Source organism: Eublepharis macularius, chromosome 10 (assembly GCF_028583425.1).
Source record: "Eublepharis macularius isolate TG4126 chromosome 10, MPM_Emac_v1.0, whole genome shotgun sequence".
Classification (NCBI taxonomy): Eukaryota; Metazoa; Chordata; class Lepidosauria; order Squamata; family Eublepharidae; genus Eublepharis; species Eublepharis macularius.
Window position 1 is genome coordinate 39,771,603 of NC_072799.1, and position 20,986 is coordinate 39,792,588.

General features: G+C 42.3%; 2 protein-coding genes across 2 annotated transcripts; one reads left to right on the top strand and one right to left on the bottom strand.

Moving 5' to 3' along the window:
• Positions 1 to 676: 676 nt before the first annotated feature.
• On the bottom strand, positions 677 to 11,466 carry LOC129336498 (uncharacterized). The gene is made up of 5 exons (XM_054989627.1): positions 11,461 to 11,466; positions 3,045 to 3,200; positions 2,085 to 2,213; positions 1,862 to 1,999; positions 677 to 766 (listed from the first exon to the last, which is right to left on the bottom strand). The coding sequence occupies exons 1-5, from the start codon at positions 11,464 to 11,466 to the stop codon at positions 677 to 679; spliced, it is 519 nt and encodes a 172-aa protein (XP_054845602.1).
• A 2,147-nt stretch (positions 11,467 to 13,613) lies between these two features.
• BBS12 (Bardet-Biedl syndrome 12) lies at positions 13,614 to 18,755 on the top strand. The gene is made up of 2 exons (XM_054989535.1): positions 13,614 to 14,535; positions 16,258 to 18,755. The coding sequence occupies exon 2, from the start codon at positions 16,286 to 16,288 to the stop codon at positions 18,404 to 18,406; it is 2,121 nt and encodes a 706-aa protein (XP_054845510.1). The 5' UTR covers positions 13,614 to 14,535; positions 16,258 to 16,285; the 3' UTR covers positions 18,407 to 18,755.
• Positions 18,756 to 20,986: the final 2,231 nt, after the last annotated feature.

Here is a 20,986-nt window from a genome sequence, read left to right on the forward strand (position 1 = left end):
TAGAAGTTAAGGCAGATAAAGAGCAAAATGCACCACAATACCAGAAATGCAAACCTACTGTCTTTCTAATCATGAATCTATCTTCATTTGATTATATAAGTCCATGGGCACTAATGTAAATTATCATTTTGTGTGTGTGTATGTTATGTGCTGTCTTTTTTGACTGATGGTGACTCTATGAATGAAAGACCTCCAAAACATCGTATCATTAACAGACTTGCTCAGATATTGCAAACTAGAGGCTGTGACTTCCTTTATTGAATCAAGCTATCTCATTTGCGGTCTTCATCTTTTCCTATGGCCTTCTACCTTTCCTTGCATTGTTGTTAGATGGGGCAATATAAGTCTACTAGAACTGGGGTTTTTTTTGCTCCCAGTGGGACATAAACCTCTATGCCTCAAAGCTTAAGGAAGGAGAACAAATCTATGCTTTTCCAGATCTTGCACATGACAAGCTAAACAATGGAAACAAGGGCTTAGATTGTGTTTTATCCCTTCAGTTGATAATTTTTTTAGCACACATACACATGCAACCATTTCTACGCAACCAGTTTTGAGTTTATAGTTTTAAAAATAAATTTAAAAGAAAACATATTGCCTTCCTGTTATATATCATAAAACAAGAAAAGTTGATTTAAAAAAATCTTTTCAGGTAATTTTTAAAGTAACAGAGCAGTTAATATAAATTGGACTTTTTCATGATTCTCAAGAATTCTTGCAGGTTTATTTCTCCATCACCATCACGATCACCTTCTTCTATCATTTCCTGTAAAGATATTTAAGATTAAGTACCATTATGGAAGTATCCAAACTAGACATGGGCACGAACCAAAAAAAAATAATGAACCAGCAGATCGTGGTTCAGTGCAGACCACAATCCCAAATTCCCGAAACGCAACGAACATCTCCCGTAGCTGAACCGAACCAGATCGTGGTTCATGGAGGCCAAAGTGGCAAGCAAGAGCTCTGTCCCACTCCACTGCTCGCAGAAAGTGAAACCCAGCCTGGGAGACCATGGCTATTTATAAGCATGGGTCCCATTCAGCAACACAGGAGGTCTGTGTTTGACTGTCAGAGCTGCCTATCAGGGTTTGCAGGGATGAGATTGGAGTGCCCATGGCTACAGAACACCCCCTTCCCCCTCCCTCCCCTGGGTGTCTTCTCCCAACTTGTAACTGCTTTGCAGCTACGTGGTTGGAAGGAAGCCCTGCTGATCAAGGAAAGCTCGGCTTCCATTCGGGTTTCCAGGGCGACAGAAGGAGGGCAGACAGAGCTCAGGCATTCCCCTGGCTCCATTGCCAGGGGAATAGATTGCTGGTGCCTGAGTGTCTGGCTTCCCGAACCGCGCCCGAATGCAATGAACCAGGCCTCTCCCAACCGCTGGTTCATTGGCCGTGGCCGATCACGATCCCCCGGGTCACGATCGCATGATTGTCATTTCTGTGGGTTTTGAGGTTCGTAATGCAGTTCGTGCCCATGTCTAATCCAAACCCACTTTTTTTACTTTTAATAAGATATCACACAGAGCCCTTACTCTAGTATTTTCTCAGCGTTAGCTCTTAAAATTGAGATGAATTACAAATAGCTTTGGTTTTATTATGTTTATTGATAAAAAGGAACAGCCTTTCTAAAGATGGCATCCCATTGACCTCCAACATAGGAGGTGGGACTAGATGACCCTAGAGGTCCCTTCCAACTATATGATTCTATGAACATATGTGATATTGAAATATTAAATTTAGTATGAAAGTTAATAGCTGTTAAAGCTCAGCAAATACATTTACCTGCCAAATATGGCTATGGTACCTATTGCTATGATCAGATGTGCAGCACCTGTTGACTAACTAAGCAAGTCATTTACCTGAAGTTCTTCATCTGATATATCTTCTCCAAGTTCACTAGTAGCTGCCTTTAGATTTTGAAAGGAAATCTTTCCTGTTCCATCAGTGTCAAATAATTGGAAAGCTTTCAAGATTTCTTGTTTGTTATCTTTTTCGCTCTTACAAAAAGAAAGGGAAAAAGTGATTGAACACCAACTCTAATTTTAAAATTTATGCAAACAAGATTATGGGCTATCATTTTACCATTTTTTGCATAATCATGGCCAAAAATTCTTCAAAATTTATGAAGCTACGGTCATCTTTGCCAATCTCTGCTACCATTTTCCTAATTTCTCCTTTCTTTGGTTCAAAGCCAAGAGCGTGCAGTGCCACCTGCCATGGAAATGAAGAACATTTTTAAACACAAGATAGTGAGATTGTCCTGCTCATGTTTCCTGGTAGTGGATGACTCTTATGCCAGGAGAAAGAGGGAGCACTTTTCACCACCACTGCCTTCCTATAATCCTCACTTCATGCTTATGCTGTCCATTAGGATCCACCAACAGTTGCGGGCACAAGAAGATATATACCTTTTATAAAGTGAGCAGAAAGTCAAATATAATTCACAAAGAAAAGAACTTAAATTCATTCTACAATTTGCATAAAAGAATTCACATGATTAAATCATTCGCATATTACACATTACAAAATTATCTTCATTTGCATTATCTGCATGACTAATCACATCAACTAAGCTAGAGACATTGACATCAGAATTGGCATCCAAAGTCAATTACACCAGGAGAACACCCCTCATCAATGCAAACCTCAGTAACGAGAGCTCTTTAAAGATGTTCTAAGGGTGCAGAATAAGCACACAATGAGAGTCAGGGTGACTGCACTGACATATGCACTTCCATTAGAACACACATATGGAATCTGCAGGCAGCGTACACATTCTGTATACAAATGGGAACCATTAAAAAGCAAGGTTCACAACTGCGTGGAAGGAAAGAACCATATGTAGGTATGGATGTCACGTTTGTCTGCTCTATACATACATTCCAAATATATGCTGATTTGGGACACAGCTCACCATTGCAATTTCCCCCACCCCAGTTTAGTCTACTCTCCTCCTAACATCTGCAAGGAAATCAATGGGCTTAGACTTGAGTAACTCTTCTTAGGATTGTACTGTCAGTCACTCAAAAATATCCCTCGTACTTTCAGTTCTTTCACGTCAATGCTTCCAGATTCATCTGTATCGAACAAATCAAAAGCCTCTCTGATCTCCCGCTTTTGCTCTTCAGACAGTTCGTGTTTCAATCCACTTTTTTTCCGTGTGACAGAACCCAAGCTACGTCTTTTATACCCAGATGCCTGTTAAGTGTGTAAAAAGGAAGAACTAAGAAACATGTTGTAGAGAAAACTAGAAGTAGCAAAATATAGTTTACTCCATCGGATTCTATTAAAAATACCTTTAGGCCTCATGAATTTGATTTCCTCCAAAAGACAAGAAATTGAAGCAGCAAAGCATTTGTGGTCATGGGACCAAAGGCTGCCTTTGTACCCATTATTTCCCAAAACAGACAAACAAATAACCAATGTTGACAGGTAGGATTAGATTATATATGTAATGATGTTGCTGTATTGAACAGTGCAACCATGGTATAATTGGACTGTACAGAGTACAGCAAATTTGGTAATACCCAGAAGGTCTGGGTCTGCTTAGTGCTTGGATAAGAGCCTTGGGAACACTATGGAAGAAAGGCAGGATATATCTAATGTATATGCCTAATATTCATATATCTATGAATATGTAGAAAAGCAAAAAAAAGATCCATACCTGGAATTATCCATCTGGTTGATAGGTCAATTCCTCTGGAATAGCCTACTGGAGCGGAGGCATGTAAGACCATTTTATTCCAGAGGGTGTTTGGTGAGGTCATGGAGATTCTTTTGGTTGCATTTTAACTGTGCATTTTTAAAACTGATTGAATTGATTTTAATTGTGTTTTTAATTGTGTATTAGTTTTTAACTTGTTGTTAAGATGCTTTTGCTGTTTTGTTAGCTGAGGAGATGAGGCGAGATATAAATATTTTTAAGGGGGCAGCTAAAAAAGAACAGTAATAGCAATATTATTTTATTAATATATGTAGAATATATGCCTTCTCTCCAGTGAACATGTTTAAGCTGACTTACCAAATAAAACATGACAAAATAATAAAATAACAAATATTTTTTAAAAACTATTAAAAACACAGCATTAGAAGCTCAGACAGAGCATAAAAACCACATCAACTTTTAGCAGCCCAAAATTAGTTTCATAAAATAGTAACAGAAACAGACTGTAAAAACAATTTAATAGTGATGTATAGATGAAATATAAAAGATAAAACTTTGGGTGGCATTTTGGGTTGGGGGGTAATAGGAGTGGGGAGAGGACATGGGGAGGGGGAAACTGCTGGGCTGCAAGGGAGTGAGCCAAGGCTGCAGCTGAGGTCCCAAAACCAGTTGGATGGTGCTCCTTATAAGAAAATCAAATCTTGGATTTGGTACATTGGGTGGTTAGGCAGGATGCTGGAGTAACCTATATAGGAAGGGATTGGCAGGTAAAGATTTTTATGGGACTTTGCAGAAATGCTGTAGAAAAGGAAATGACAGAGGTGAACAGGTGCCAGTGACCCAGGTGTGAATCATGCACGGATTTATGCCAGCGCACTAAAACAATCGTGCAGGATGTTTCTGTGTATATTTATTATTTATTGTGAAACTTTGTGCCACTTTCTAACAAAACAACAGCCAGTGTTCTTCCAAAACATTATGGGTTATTAATCAACAAATTTTTTAGAGATATTAAGTTGTGCAGTTTCAGTTATACAAATGGGCTTTCTTATACTGGCTTTCTTATACTAGCTTTCTGAAGTTTGACATAGTTTGGCTCTCATTATAAAAGGTTGCACCCCCCCCCACACACACACACCCTATAAGCAGAGCTGTTAGGAGGGAATGAATGGGTGGGACAGACAGCTGAAGGGAAAGAGTAGGCCAGCTGTTGGAAAAAGTGATTTGGAGTAAGAAAATCCAGGCACATGGATGACCGAGTGTGTGGAGTAGGGTTGCCACCCTCCAGGTGGGACCTGGAGATGTCCCAAAATTACAGTTCATTTCAGACAAGCGAGATCAGTTCCCCTGGAGAAAATGTCTGTTTTGGAGAATGGACTTCATGGCATTATATACTACTGAAGCCCCTCCCCTCCCCAAGCCCCACCCTCTCTAGGCTCCACCCCAAATCTCCAGGAATTTCCCAACCCAGAGCTGGAAGCGCTAGCCTGCAAAACTGGAAGGAGAAAAGTAGGACGCAGTGCAGTATACTAATAAAATCCTGAACTTGACTGTATGAATGATTATATGGAAGTATGCCCCCTAGAAATCCCAAGTATGCTGAGAAAGAAATCCCGAAGTGCTCCCTGGGGCTCACTCTCAAGCACGCACAGGACAGCATTCCTTGATCCCTATATATATTTCTTCATAAGTCCCACTAAATCCAACAAGATGCCTCTCAAATAGTTGTGATTTAAATGTAATTAAAATAATTGAATTTAAATAATTGACTTTAATTTGAATAATTGTGATTTGAATTGCATTCCTGTGCAATCCTATAGGACGAGTTCACCTGCTTAGAACTGAGCTGCAATTAGTTCACATAACTGTGCCTCTTTAAATTCCCTTACAATCCCCTATGGAAACAGCCATTCCCTGCTTAATACAAAGATTTCTACCTGTTTTAAAATGTAAATTTCTTCAATCTAGGGTTTAAAAAAAATCTACATAGGAACTAGAAAAATTGCAGATAATGAAATTTGCTTGAATTAATTATGCAGGCTTTGGTGTAAAAATATAACTATAAAGCCACTGCTTAAAGAGGGTGCTTGGGCACAAAACATGGCTGTAATTAAATCTGTAGCTATAACTAGTCAATCCAATGAACAAGGCTTAAGCAGGTAGGCAAGTTCAGATTTACCAGTTTGCATTCTCCTAATTTAACCCTCTCACCTACTGAAGTGCTGGGAAAGAACCACACACAACTCACCATGTTATAAAAGCGGCTGCCTCCCTCTCACCACTTTGTGTGAGACAAACCAAACTGTGAGGAACTGAATCCTCAACTGCCTGCATTTGCCAGTTGTGTTCAGTTTTTGAAAGCTGAGCATGACCAGTGAAAAAAGGGGATTCCAGTTAAGCCCCATCACACTTTCTTCCAAAGACCAATCAGGTGATGCGAATGAAAGGTGGACATTGTGACACTGCATAGAATTCCACGTTGTCATTTCAGTTAAGAAAAAACAAACGGGTGTTCATAGTACTGTGAGCATCTCCGCCTCCCTGTATTTGTGGTTAATGAAGAACTTCTTCCTGTAAACAGTTACGATAGGGTTTTTGTGATAGGGTTCACTTTGGAAATTGTTTTTGAATGGCAGTGCTAAATTCTGGAATATGCAGAATAAAAATACCCGCTTTTGAGCATGTCCAGAGTATCTTCAACCACAAAAAATATTTTCAGGTGGATGGCCATGTTAGTCTGTACCAGCAGAACAAAATTTGGGCTGACAGGTGTTATCTGACAAGTGAGCTTTGGCTTATTTTGGTTGATCTATAAGGTGCTACTGGTCTCAAATTTTGTTCTACAAAAAATATGTTATTCTTCAAAGTGCTACAAGACTGGTGTTTTGACTTCAAGACCAACATTGCCACCCCTTTGCATTTTTTCGCCATTGGGTAACCACAGTGGCTTGGATTCTAAGGTGCTCTTGCATCCGTGCAAAGCAGTCCCTCCCCCAAGAGAAAGGCTTTTTTTCTGTAGAGGGGAAGGCAATTTTTTCCTTGTTTCCTCCTCTTAGCCTAGCAATCAGGTCCCACTATCAAAACTTTTGAGCATCTCTGTCTCCCACTCCCCCCCGCCCGCCCCCACCATACAAATGTGGTTAATGAGTTTCCCAGTTTGTATCCCCACACTGCTCCTTTGGGTCCACTGACCAAATGCAGTAAGAGGTAGGGGGTGAAAATTGCCTTCCCCTCTGTTCTGGCCGCTTAGGCTCCAAGCCAGTTTGTCAGGTCTTAGAACTGAACTTGTTTTCTGACACTGACTCCCAGCACCCCTCTTTTTAGAAATTAAGTTCTAAGAATTGCCAGTCATCAGTCATTTCTCATTCTCCTGACTCTCATACTAGTTTATCAGAATTTATTCCTTCTCTTCTGGCTCTATGAGTAACAGATACCAAATATGAGGAAAGTGTACATAGAACCACCTTTTATGGCACACACACATATTTACAACAATGTTACACTCACCCCAGTTCTCCAAGTGGTGAGAAGTATATTCACCAAGGTTGGTTCTCTTGTAAGGAGAGAGTACTAGAGGCTTATGGTGTTTTCGTAGTAGTTTTTATTTCAAATAAGCAGGTAGAACACAGGAGAAGGCACAGAAGTAATCCTACAGGGCGATTGTCATGAGAGTAATAACAACACACTTTGTAAACAGCTCTGAGTGGGTGTTAAGTTGTCCTGAAGGGTGGTATATAAATCGAATGTTGTTGTTATTGTTGTTAATAGACCTCCTATCTCATGCCATATTCCTAAAGAGAGAGAAATCCTGCACTCAAAACTGCAGGAAAATCCCAAGCCACAGACACTCACAGATCTACTGCCCCTTTTTTCTCTGGGGGCCATTCCCTCCAGTCCAGATGCTTGGTTGCTTGGTACAAGCCATTCAGAGCTACTGGTGTACACACTGATGGGTATCTCCATGTACTATAGTCCCTTTTGTTATGCATCAGAGTTAGATTCACAGCGGTCAGTGGCCAAGCACATAGGGCAGAACCATTCACAAATTTCCAGCAGCTCGTCCCTCCAACTTGTCACAATATTATATTTACATTATACTTAAATTATAATTTCTGGACAGGCCAGAGAAACATCTTCTGTTAGAACACAAGGAGGATTGTTCTCCACCTTGGGTGCCAAATAGGAGTGCTTTGTTATCAGATCAAGTGAAAATGCCCTTTTGGTACACATGTTGCCACATGCACTATTTCTCATTCAACACCTTTAATGTATGGAAGTCTTTTATCTGTTACATGCTTCTTATCCTTTTGCATACATTATGTTACAATATTTTTAAAAAATGCCTGAACCCCAAGATACAGATGTAAAGCACTTTGCCTAAGAACCTAAAAAAAGCATTTTGATAAAACTCAGTACCATGACACAATGTAGGGCAAGCACCAAAGCGTACATATCTACTGGTAATATCCAGTAAACAGTGTCACAGACATACTTCCTCTTTCTATGGTTCATTCTGTAGTTCTGTAAACTCTGCGCTGTTCCCATATGCACTTTGTCATCTGTTTGCTTGCAAAGCTTAACAAACAGTCAGCATACTTGTCAAGCATACTCTAGCTTAGTAGGCAAGGGACATTTACACAAGTAATCTTTAGCTAACACAGGCCTATAGTGGAAAACAGTGTTCAGTGAATCGGAACTTAAGCTTTGGGGTACTTAACTTGTTCCCATGTGGTTTGCTTCCTCATTTTTCCCCATAACCTTCAGCTCGCAAAACAGTAGGGAAACATCTCTCTATACTTGACCCACCATCTCTTTTCCTTCAACAAGACTCCTCATAACAGGCAGGCCAATGTGACCTGTACTTGCAAGGCCTGCATAACAAGAGGGTCCGGGGGGGGGGAGGGGTAGCATCTAAGATTACAAGCCAAACCTGCACACAATTTTTATCTACTTCATTTATACTGTACTTTTCTCCCTAATGGGGACCCAAAATGGCTTTCTATACACACACCCCTTCAAGGTGCCTCTAGACTGAAACGACTGAACCAGTGTAGCGCTGGGAAGGGGGAGGTGGTAGAGGGGAGGCAGGTGTAGAGGCAGAATGGAGTAAGTCTGAACTGGAGGTCTGACGTCAAGCCTGTTTTGGTTCCAGAGACTGAAGGGGTGTGCTGTGGCCCAAAATGTCCAGCCACTGCTCTACCTTGAAACCTAGGGTGTGGGTATCTCAGTGGGTACAGAAAAGGCCTGAAGAACTGGAAATGGTAGCTTGCACACACATTTGTTGGGCTACAGTGGTTTACTTATTGATTCCTCTTCCACTGCTACCCTGATTCTTGAATGCTGTCACACCGGCTGAAAGGATGAAGTGACTTGACTGTCCACTTCCTATTTGCCAGAGACTGCAGTGGCTTCCCACTGCAAGCATTGTCTTGCGCTCACCTTTTGCTTAAGTCTCTGCCCTGAGCACCATTTCCAAGTCCTTTTCATTCTGGCCTGTTGAGGCATTTGGAGGCAGAGGTAGCTATCAAGGGATGTGACTTGCACTGGTTTAAATAATTCCTTATTGAATGGACTCAAGGGTTGCTGTTGGAGCTATCTTCAGTGTGGAAATTATCTTGCAGAGTGCCACAGGGCGCAATCTTATCCCTCGACCTCTATGTAAAGCGTTTAGGAGAAATAATTTGTAACTATCCAATCTGATGTCATCAATATGTGGATGGCACCAAGCTCGACATCTCTGTATCCAAATCCCCTGGCGATGTGGTACAGGTCTCAAATCACTGCTTGACAGCTGTGGAAAAATGGCTCAAAGTGAACAAATTGAAACTAAAGCCAGACAAGATGGAATTGATGCTGGTTGGGAAGCCAGAAATGTTGAAGGACATTGTGCTTCTCACTTCTGATGGGATTCAGTTAAGCCTTGCAGACATGCTTAAGAACCTAGGGGTTATACTATTGTAATGCACTATACATAGGCCTCTCATCTAAGTTAACTAGGAGACTCTAATTGGTGCAAAATACTGCGGCTTGATTGTTATCAGGAGTGAGCAGGAGGATGAACATCATCCCTATTCTTCAGTCACTCCATTGGCTACATATCAGTTACCGTACTCTGTTCAAGGTATTGGTTATCACATACAAAGTTCTTCACTGCCTTGGTCCAGCATACCTACAGGACCGCCTCCCTCACTATGTTCCTCCATGGCACCTTCGCTCATCTGAACAGGGTCTCTTGCAGGTGCCACCCTGTGCATGGGCAAAATCAACAGCAGCCTGTACACAAGCTTTCTCTGTGGTGGCCCCTACCCTGTGGAACGGCCTACCTGAGGAGGTCAGGAGAGCCCCCAGTCTGCTAGCTTTCCGCAAATGATGCAAAACCAAATTATTCAAAAAGGCGTTTGTATTGTAGGGAGGGGGTCTCAGATGATTCACTAATGATTTAAGGACCATAGACTTCACCACTATGTTGCCTTACGTACTAGCTGTTGTTTTAAATATGTGCTCCTATGAGCTACTTGTGCTTCATGTTGTCTAATGTCAGCCCTAGAATTGCTTATGTTCTGTTTCAGCATTTCTTCAACTCTGAATTGGACTCTTACTAATGCTATGTCTTTGTAAACCTGTGTTTATTTACCCTATGGCATTGCTTATGGAAATGTCCTTGAAAGTGACTGTACTAATCTCACACTGTGTAATCTGCCTTGAGTCTCAGTGAGAAAGGCGGGCTATACATGGCATAAATAATATACTGAATCCAGCATTGCTTCTACAGAAGCAAGTTAATGCAGCTCCAAAAAATGCCTTCTTCAAACTCAGTCTAGCCCAGGGATGGTCTTGATATGGCTGATCTGGCCACCTGAATCCATTCCATGGTAACATCAAGACTAGACTACTGTATAGAGATCTCCAATCAAAGTCAACTTGGAGAACCCACTTGGTGCAGAACGCTACAGCTCAATTATTATCAGGAGCTCCCATTCTGCAGTCCACATCATTGGCTACCCATCAGTTACTGGGCTCAATTCAAGGTATTGGCTATCACATACAAAGCCCTTCATAGCCTTGGTCCTTTATATCTGTGGGACCACCTATCTCCCTGTTTTGACACAGCAGCTTCATTCATCTGAACAGGTCCTTCTGCAGGTGCAACCCTGCAAATGGGCAAAATCAAGAGCTGGCCATACATGTACATTCTCTGTGGTGGCCCCCAACTTATGGAATGACCTGCCAGAAGGGGTTAGGAAAGCTCCCATTCTTCTGGATTGCTGCAAACTATACAAAACTGAATTATTCAGGAGGACTTTTCTACACTAATAGGACTATGTGTAAGAAATGGTGAGAAATGGTTCAGAAAGATGCTTTCATAGGGTCTATACACTATACTACTGTGTGTTGCTTGTTGCTGTAAGTATGCCCCTACTAGGTAGTTTCCATGTGGTTTAATATGTTGCATCAAATTGCTTATGCTGTTTCAGCTCTGTATTTGGATTTCTGCTTGTTTTCAAATTTCTGCAATCCATGTCCAATTGTATTGTTTACTGAATGTCCCAGCCACTAATTTAACTATGTAATCTGCCTTGAGTCTCAGTAAGAAAGGCAAACTATAAATAACACAAATAAATAAATAAATACATTTATGCTGTCCTTCCTCCAAAGAATATGGTTGTTTCTTCATTTTATCCTCACAATAACCCTGTGAAGTAAGTTATGTTGAGGGTCAATAACTGGTGTAAGATCACCCATTAAGTACCAGGACAAGCCCTGATCTTCTGGATCCTAGCTCAGCACTCTAACCGCCATATCACACTGGCTCACAGGATCAGCCAGAAGCTCACCTAGGAGAGTGGGATCAACATGTGCTAAGGTTGCTAACCCCCTAGTGGGGGAGATCTCCTGGAATTAAATGAATCTCCAGAATTACAATGGAGATCAGTTCCCCTGGAGAAAATTGCATTATACCCTGCCGAGGACCCTCCCCTTTCCAAACCCTCCCTTCGCCAGGCTCAATCAAAAAGAGTCCAGTAGCACCTTTAAGACTAACCAATTTTATTGTAGCATAAGCTTTTGAGAATCAAGTTCTCTTCGTCAGATGCATAGTACAGAAACTGGTCAAATATAGGAGGGGAGGAGAGAGAAGATGCAGTTAGGGGGGGAGGGAGGGTGCAACCAAAACATTCCTTTGCTAGTAAATGTAAACATCTCCTTTTGGTGTGGGGGTCAGTTGGGTGAGGCTTCAAAGGAGTTTGCTGTGTTAGTTTGCAGCAGCAAAACAGCTAGACCATCCAATTCCTATGTAATATAAGCCTTCGATAACCACAGCTCTCCCCATCAGATGCATCTGACAAAGAGAACTGTGGTCCCCAAAAGCCCACGCCAGGCGCCACTGGGCTCCCCCAGACCCTGCCTCTGTAAAGGAAATCTGTTACCTGTGATAATGTGATAACCATTCATAGTCCCTATTCAGTCTCAGCTTGACAAAGTCAAATTTGCATATGAATTCCAATTCAGCAGCTCCCGTTGGATTTTGTTTTTGAAAGGTTTCTGTTGAACTACAGCGACCTTTAAGACTTTGATGGAATGTCCTGGTAGATTGAAGTGTTCTCCCACTGGTTTCTGGACGTTTCCATTTCTAATGTCAGATTTGTGTCCATTTATTCTTTTGCGTAGAGGTTGGCTGGTTTGTCCAATGTACAGAGCAGAAGGACATTGTTGGCACATGAGGGCATATATCAGATTGGAGGATGAGCAGCTGTAAGAGCCATAGACAGTGTAGTTGATGCCATTGGGTCCTGTAATTGTATTCCCTGGGTAGATATAGGGGCAGAGCTGGCATCTGGGTCTGTTGCAGGGCCTGGTAACTGTGCTGGTGACTCTGCTGGCCGATTCATGATTGTGGGTGAGAAGTCGTTTAAGGTTGGGGGGCTGTCTGTAGGCAAGGAAAGGTCTTCCACCCAGGGCTTCTGAGAGAGAGGTATCATTTTCCAGGATGGGTACTGTAGTCTCATTTGGTGGGTACCGTAGTCTCAACAATGCTTGTTGTAAATCTCTTAAGTGTGAGTCTCGGTTGAGAGCATTGGAGCAGATACGGTTGTAACGTAAGGCTTGGCTGTAGACAATAGACCGAGTGGTATGTTTAGGGTGGTAGCTGGAGGCATGTCGGTCTGTTGGTTTCCGGTATAAGGGGTCACCCAAGCCAACTGACCCCAAAAGGAGATGTTTACATTTACTAGCAAAGGAATGTTTTGATTGCACCCTCCCTCTCCCCCCCAACTGCATCTTCTCTCTCCTCCCCTCCTCTTAGATATTTGACCAGTTTCTGTACTATGCATCTGACGAAGAGAACTTGATTCTCGAAAGCTTATGCTACATTAAAATTGGTTAGTCTTAAAGGTGCTACTGGACTCTTTTTGATTATGTAGTATAAGCCTTCGATAACCACAGCTCTCCCCGTCAGATGCATCTGACAAAGAGAACTTGATTCTCAAAAGCTTATGCTACAATAAAATTGGTTAGTCTTAAAGGTGCTACTGGACTCTTTTTGATTTTGCTACTACAGACTAACACGGCTAACTCCTCTGGATCTTCGCCAGGCTCCACACCCAAATCTCTAGGAATTTCCCAACCTGGAGTTGGCAAACTCAGAATGTGGAATCCATTGTCCAGACAGTCGCGATTTCTAAAATACCCCTCTTAAAATGCCTGACCCCTTCCACTTCAGCCAAGCTACGCAGATTTTGAAAGGAGGCAGCATCAGGGCTCCGTCCCTCCGCCAGCTGCCCAAAGCCAGTCGCCCCTGGCGAGATTTCCACAGGCGTCCATGAGGCGGCAGTCGCCACACAGCGCTGCGTACAGAAAGCCTCGACGAGGAGAGAAAGAATTACTGGCGGGCGCGCGGTGCGTGAGAGGCGCCTTCCCCGCAGAGCTCGCGGGCGTTGTCACCGGGACCTTCTGCACGCGAGGCAGGTTTCCTTCCACCTCCCCAGCGGCCCTTTCCGAGAGCTGAGGGCGGTTGGGGGCTTGACTGAGCCCTGGCCACAAAACAAAGGGGTGCCGGTGCCGGTTTGATAGGCCGAGCCGCTGCAGAAAGACAGCCCGAAAGCCCGATTTCGTTGCGAGTCTCCGTCAAGAGGGGCTGCGGGCCCAGAAAGGCCCGGAAGAGAGCGAGCCAAGGCCCGGGCAGGAAGCAGCGGCGAATCGCCTTTCCTCGCCCTGCCCACCGCGAAGGCAGGTCCCACACTTGCGCTGCGAGGCAGGCGACGCTGCTTCCTCCCTCCCTCCCGCCTCCGCTGGCAGGAAAGCGGAGGCCGCTTCTTTCCAAGAAGCAGCTGCCGAGAGCAGGGCTCTTGGAACTGAGGCCCAGCGGCGCCACAGCCTCGCTCCTAAAACCGCGTCTAGCAAGGCAGTCTGGCGCCCGAGGACGCAACGCGGCCTCAGGCGCTCCTGCTTCGTTGTGCCTGGCCGCTTGCCGGGCGGCGTGTTTCCCGCTGCGCGTCTTTACCCCTGAGGCAAACTGCCCCCCCTCCCCTTAGGGTTGCCAACTCTGGCTTAGGAAAACCTTGGTGATTTGGAGGCAAAGCCTGGGGGGGCGAGGGCAGGAGGTGGGAGCTGAACGGGGATATGCTTCCATAGAGTCCACCTATTGCCTGGAGATCAGTTGTAATTCCGGGAGATCGCCAGCCACCATCTGGAGGTTGGTAACCCTTCCCCAGCCGAAAGGAGGGGAAGAGGCACTTTAGCGGGGTGGGTTTTATGTTGACACGCTTCTAGTGGGAGTTATTGTCGAGGTACTGGGAGAAGCTGGGTACGTGGCTAGTGGAAAAACGGAGGGCTGGCCTCAGGCCCTAGATGCTGGAGCTGCCATTGAAGCAGGTAATGTAGGTTTACATTTACTCACTCTATCTGACGAAGGGAAATTTGACTCTCGAAAGCTCAAACCCTGAACATCTACTTGGCCTCTAAGGTGCCACTGGAGTCAAATCTTGCTCTTTTCCTGCAGACCTACACAGTTACCCACCTGAAACAGTCACTCACTGGTCACTAGCAAAGAAGAATGCCAATCCCCCACCCCCGTTGTTTTTTCTCAGATGAATGAAATGTCCTCCTGGTAAGGTCAGGTCTCAAGCTGGAGGTATTGATCAGCTCAGAAGTGAAAATGGTTTATCTGGGGGGGGGGGTCATAGTGCTAGTTTATTGGCTAAGGAGTAATGACAGATCTCTCTCCTTATCTCATACACAGTGATTTAGCAGTAACTCGGGATGCATGCAAATAGCGTATACAGACACCTGCATAAGCCCTCACAATACAGTGTATCCTGTCCATTGACCATGGCTTCCTCTGAAATCAGTTGCTGGAAAAGGCATCTGCAAAACTGTTTTTTGATCCTCTTGGTTTCTGTTTTGGTGTGTGTTGGCATTGGCAACCCTTCTTAAGGGCGCACACTACTTTTAAATACGCATGCCTACATTCAAGCCTAAGTGAGGAAAACAGTGGTGAATGGCAATGACCACCTCTAAGAGTGTGTTTTTAAAGAGTTCAGCCATAGTGTGTACTTTACAAATTCAAGTTCTTTTACTGTTGTCTGCAAGAGATGATGCCATAACCAAGTTTCTCCCTGGGTGGGGTTTTTAATTTGCTAGCTAGATCCCACCCAGAGGGAGAGTCTGGATGTAATATCATTTGGGCCAGATGGGGCATCTTGCAACTATTTTTAGTCTTAGCTTCTGAAAAATATTATTCATATCAGATATATGAGGAGTTTCACTGGTATAAAAATGGTGACATTCCATTATTTTAATATGAAGTAAAGACAGAGTGGTGCCACAGGCAATTAAAGTTGTTTGATGATTCAGTTGTTTGTGGAAAATACTGATAGTCAGTAGAGTAAGTTTAGGTTATTATCAAAAGAGATTGCCAAGAATAGTTGGTAAAAACATTTGACATCATACTAATTGTCTTTTTTCTTCTACTTGTGTGTGTGGATGTATATATAAAAACATTGTTTAATGAAAAGCTTGCTTCAAAAAATGAAGGTGTTTTGTAGAAATTAGGTTAATGGTACAGTACAGTTACAAGGGCAGAGCTCCTTTACTCTCCAAGAGAAGGAAGTGGAAACTAAAGAAAACATTCTGCAGGAAGGGAAATCTCTCCTTGGAGTCTGCTCATGGGGTCTGACCCAATCCCTTCTAAATATGGATCCAAGACCTGGCAAAGAGAGGAATCTGGGAATGTGACTCATGAATCTCTTTCCCATATAAAGGTTATTGGATGATGCTGGGGTTCTGTTCCCACCTCTGGGAATGGAATATCAATCAGTGCTTTTCTTCTTTCCTGTCTGGACTCTGAAGTTCTTCCTCCTAAAGTCCTCAGCCCGTAGATATGTCTAGTTAGCCGAGCACCAGTTATCTTAATGCTAATAGTAGTTGCCTGCTTTCCTTAATCAGCTACTATTTGGGAGGAACATGGAATTTCATCTGCTTCCAGTTGCTATATCCCTATCATAGACATTCAAGTTTTCAATAGCATGGAATGAATGAAGTAAGAGGTAGAAGTCAAAAAAAGGCAGAAACAATAAGTCTATGTTTCATTTGCAGATGTCTTGGGATCGTGGCTTTTGGGAACATGACCAGTAAGAGGCATTTAGGATTACAGCAACTTTCCTCTTTGGCATCTACTGCAAAGACCTTTTTAGGACCAGTTAAATCTTCCAAATTTATTGTTGATGAAAGAACTCATGGGAGTATGTTGATTTGCTCTGCAGCACGACTTCTTGAAAGCTTGGATTCAAGTAATACAGTAGGACAACTTCTTAATGATGCCATCCAGGCACAGAACAAAGAGTATAAAACTGGAACAACCACTCTGTTATTTCTTGTCAGTGCATGGAGCAACGCTGTGCTTGAGTGCCTTGAGCAGGATATTCCCCTTTCAATAATAGTAGCTGTGATGTCAGAAGGTCTCAGTTCTTGCATTGAACAAGTTCAGTGCTTGACAATATCAATGCTCAACACGAAGGAAAAGCTAGATGATGTTCCTATGAAAGATAATGACAAGGTCATTAACATTTGTTTTGACACAACTGGAAGGCAGATTGTTGAAACTAAAACTTCAGGTGTCAGATTTAAAAACAGTTTTGAAATCCATGTATCGGAAAAAGAAGAACCTGCCATTCAGCAAGGAAATGCTATCAATCCTTGGGAAAGCTCACCGTATCCGTGGGTATTTACTAAAAGCAGCATAGCATGTTCACAGGCTAATCTAGTAGATGCCAGTTGTGTCATCACAATTAGCAAACCTCATTTGGATCTGTCAAACTGTAATAAAAGATCAAAATTCATCCACAGCAGATACTTCAGTAGTGTGAGGGAAATCCATTCACAACAGCCATCAGATTATTTTAATGGCTCTGCAAAACGCATGAATGAACTCAAGTATTTGGGACAACTTGCAATGTCTCTTAGCCATGGAAATGGCCGTGAAATGAAACTGGTACAGGATATTCTCAGATACCAGTTGCTGACTGATTATCAAATAGCTGACTCCCATCCTTTCCAATTTAATATTTCAAAAATTGTAACTTGTTGTTTACCTGGTATGTCTGAAAGTTATTCTTGTGTTTGCCCTGGGTATGTCACATTACTATCTCCAGAGAAAGCTGCTGTTGCTAAGCAACTTCAGGATAGACCTCTTTGTATTATTCTTGCAGATGGTGACCTAACAGAAATGTATCGCCATTTGGGGTTTAACAGGTCATACAATGTAAGAATGGTCTTTGAAAGTGGAAATAATCAAGCAAATAGCTCAGGTTTGTGGGTTGACACAGTATTAAATATTCTGAATCAGTATCACGTTGATTTAATTTTTGTGCAAGGTAACACGTGTGAAAGTTTAGAGGAAAGATGCTTGCTAAATAATATACTGATAATTAATCAGGTCGAACATGCTGTATTGCAAGCTTTTAGCAATATTACAGGAGTAGAAATAGTGACCTACCTTGCTCAGGTGAATGAACATTGTGTTGGCAAGGATGTCTGTTTAAATTTCTGGGGAGCTGAAGAGTCAAGTTGTATGGAATGGGATAGCAGAGTACCAATCGTTATAACAGCAAAAGGAATTCACCTGGTAACAGCAGTGCTTAGTAGTCCGGTATTGTCCAAGATGCAAGCCATTGAAGATCAGTTTTGGACGTGTGCTTATCGTGTGCATCATGCTCTACTTGATAACGCAGTCTTTCCTGGAGGCGGTGCTGTTGAATTTCTGTGTCTCAGCTACCTTGAGAAGTTGGAGAAAGAGGCCAAAAAGTCCACAGGAGAATTTCATGTTGGTCCCTCCTGGCTTGCAAAATCTTTGGAACAATATAAACCTCTGGTGTTTAATGCTTTGGCATGTGGTTGGCACCAGTACCTTTGCGCTGTCATGTGCAATACTGCAAACAGTTCATCCGAGTTTGAAGCCAGCATTTTTATAGAGCAGCATCTCAGAAAAGCAACCATGTGCAGTTCACCTTCTGCCTACATAATGGAGGAGTTTAGGAAGGAGAAGATGAGCACAGCAATCCTTGAACCTGTAGGGACATATGAAAAGGCTTTAAAAGTGTATGACAATGTTACTGCTAAAATAGAGGCATGGCGTAGAGCTCTAGATTTAGTGCTGTTAGTTCTTCAAACAGATGCTGAAATTATCACAGGACCTAAGAGAGATCAGTTGTTAAAATCACAAGCAAGTGAGTTTGTGTTTTTATAAGAATTTGTAAGGCTGCATATGGTTATAAATGTAGAATATGCACAAGTCTGCAAGCAATTGCCATGATTACTCAAGAAAGGTGACTCTGCATGTAAGACAATTTACCTAAAACAAGTCACATACAAAATTTTATTTTAATTACTGTACATACTTGTAACTTATATGTGAACATAAAATGACACCTCGTTTTCTTGGCAACACATGGGAAAACCCAATTTTTTGAGTAAATACTGTATATATTTGTATGGTTTTGTAATCTGAAATTCTTGGTAAGATGTTTTGGGTCCTTTCAGGGATGAGGAGTGTCAAGCAAATACTCTCATAAAATATAAAATTAAGAAAATAAATATTATTGCTCTCCTGTTTTAAAAACTGAATTCCATGCTCCAGTACAGGATGATTTATGCTCAAACACAGAAGGATTTATTTCTATGGTTTCAATGTAATCACTATTTCTTGTATTTTCCCCAAATACAGTTTATGAGAGTAAGTTGCACTGATTTCCATGGGACCTAAGCCCTTTTAATGTTCCATCAGTCAAAAACCTAAGCAACTGGGCTGGGCAAAGTGTTCTTTTCTAAATTTCCCTGCCCTTTCAAACAGGAATGCAGGGACTAGACCCCACAACAAACCAAGGTGCCAACTTTGTCCCCATATACACTCAGGCAGTAGTATCAGCAGGGTTTTTTTCTGGGAAAAAAGGTGATGGAACTCAAGACTGCACAATGATGTCACTTTGGGTCAGCTGGAACAAGGGAGCGTTTTTTAAAGTTTAAATTGCCCTTGGCGAAAATGGTCACATGGCCAGTGCCGCCGCCGCCCCCCCCCCCCCCGCTCTCCAGACAGAGGGGAGTTTAGATTGCCCTCCGAGCAGGCAATCTAAACTCCCCACTGTCTGGAGATCAGGGGGCGGGGCCACCAGCCATGTGACCATTTTTAAGAGAAGAGGTGCCAGAACTCTGTTCCACTGCGTTCCTGCTGAAAAAAAGCCCTGAGTATCAGCAATATCATCTTAGCTCACCCACTTGCACATCCTACAGTGTTTGTTACACTGACAATATCCTTTACATAGGACAGACAGGCTAGCCCCCATTTAATAGACACAAATCTGATCTTAAAAATCGCAATGGTCAGAAACTATACCACTTCCAACTGCAGGTAGAAGCGTGATTAAGTGGTTTTCTGAACTAAAAAAATGCTTGCAAACCAGGTGTTTTGAGAGTGGCCTAGTTTCCTCTCTTGTAATATGCTAGTTTTCCATATGAGGAACAGATTAGCTCTCACTTGCAGTCTTGTGGTACTACCTGGACACAAATTTACAGCCTCCTCTTTTTTTTTAAATACTAGGGCCCATTCTAATAAAACATGCTTCTGAGAGTCTCTCTACCCAAGACATCTTACAGGGGGATGCTCACGTGACTTACTTTCTATGTGGTCTTATATTCAAGTGTACTTTGTCTCCCTAGCAGTGCACATGTCTCTGTAATGGGAGAACTAATGTAAGATCTTTCACTTGATCTTGCTCATATAAGATGTCTTGCATAGAGACTCTTAAGTGTATGCCTTGACTCAACTTTTGAATGAGTATCTCACGTTGTGTAAAGCTCTAATGGAAAAAGAATAAATGGTAGCACTTGTGTGAGTTTCTGGGGCTGAAACTTTTCCGTCATAACATTAATGCTTGGCACCAGTTGTGTTAAGATCAAGGATATTTGTGGAATATCCTGCAGCTCAGATACATTCATTTTAAAAGCATGATGTTGGAAGCTCATAGACTTCAAGTGTGGTTAGGAACAGGAAGCTACTTCAAATCCTGGCTGAGTATTACTTAAAAGTTATGTAAGTCTGTAAGCCATTGACGACATGACTAACCCTATTAAAATTCACTTCAGGAACAAGCAAATCCTATTGAAATGAGTACTGAGATGGATGTTATTTTTTTTAAGTCATATTGGAGGCTGTGTCAAAGTTCTCTTTGTCAGATGAGTATATGGCTCACATTTGACAAAAGTTTTGGGAAATATATTTTCATAACATTCAATGCTTCCTCTGGAATTACAGTATTTGTGAGAAGTTTCTGAAAAAAGTGTGAAGTGATGTAGAATATAGGAGCTCACAATTCCACAGGAGAGGCTTCACAACCCACCTCAATCTATGAGTTGAAAACCACTTATCCTAATACCTGCTGATTGCTTCTAGAGAAAATCTTTGACCACATACCATTTTATGTATATATTTATAGCCCACCTTTCTCACTAAGATCTCAGGCGGATTATGCCCGTGCAAGTGAAAATACAATATAATCGACAGCTAGGACATTCACTGAGCAAAGCACAATAAAGAACAACAGTTAGGACATTCAGGGAAACAGATACATTATTCAATACAAATCTCACTTTTCTGATTTTTTTACGTTTGTTTGTATTTTTCTCATTCCACTTCCTCATGATTCATATCATCCCCGTTAGATAGGCAGTCTGTTCAATGGACTTTTGGGAACTGGTTTAGTGTATTGTAGTGGCTAAGAGAGTTGGCTCTCTTGTTGCCCCGGACATCTTTGAGAGTTATGCTCAGTCCCTC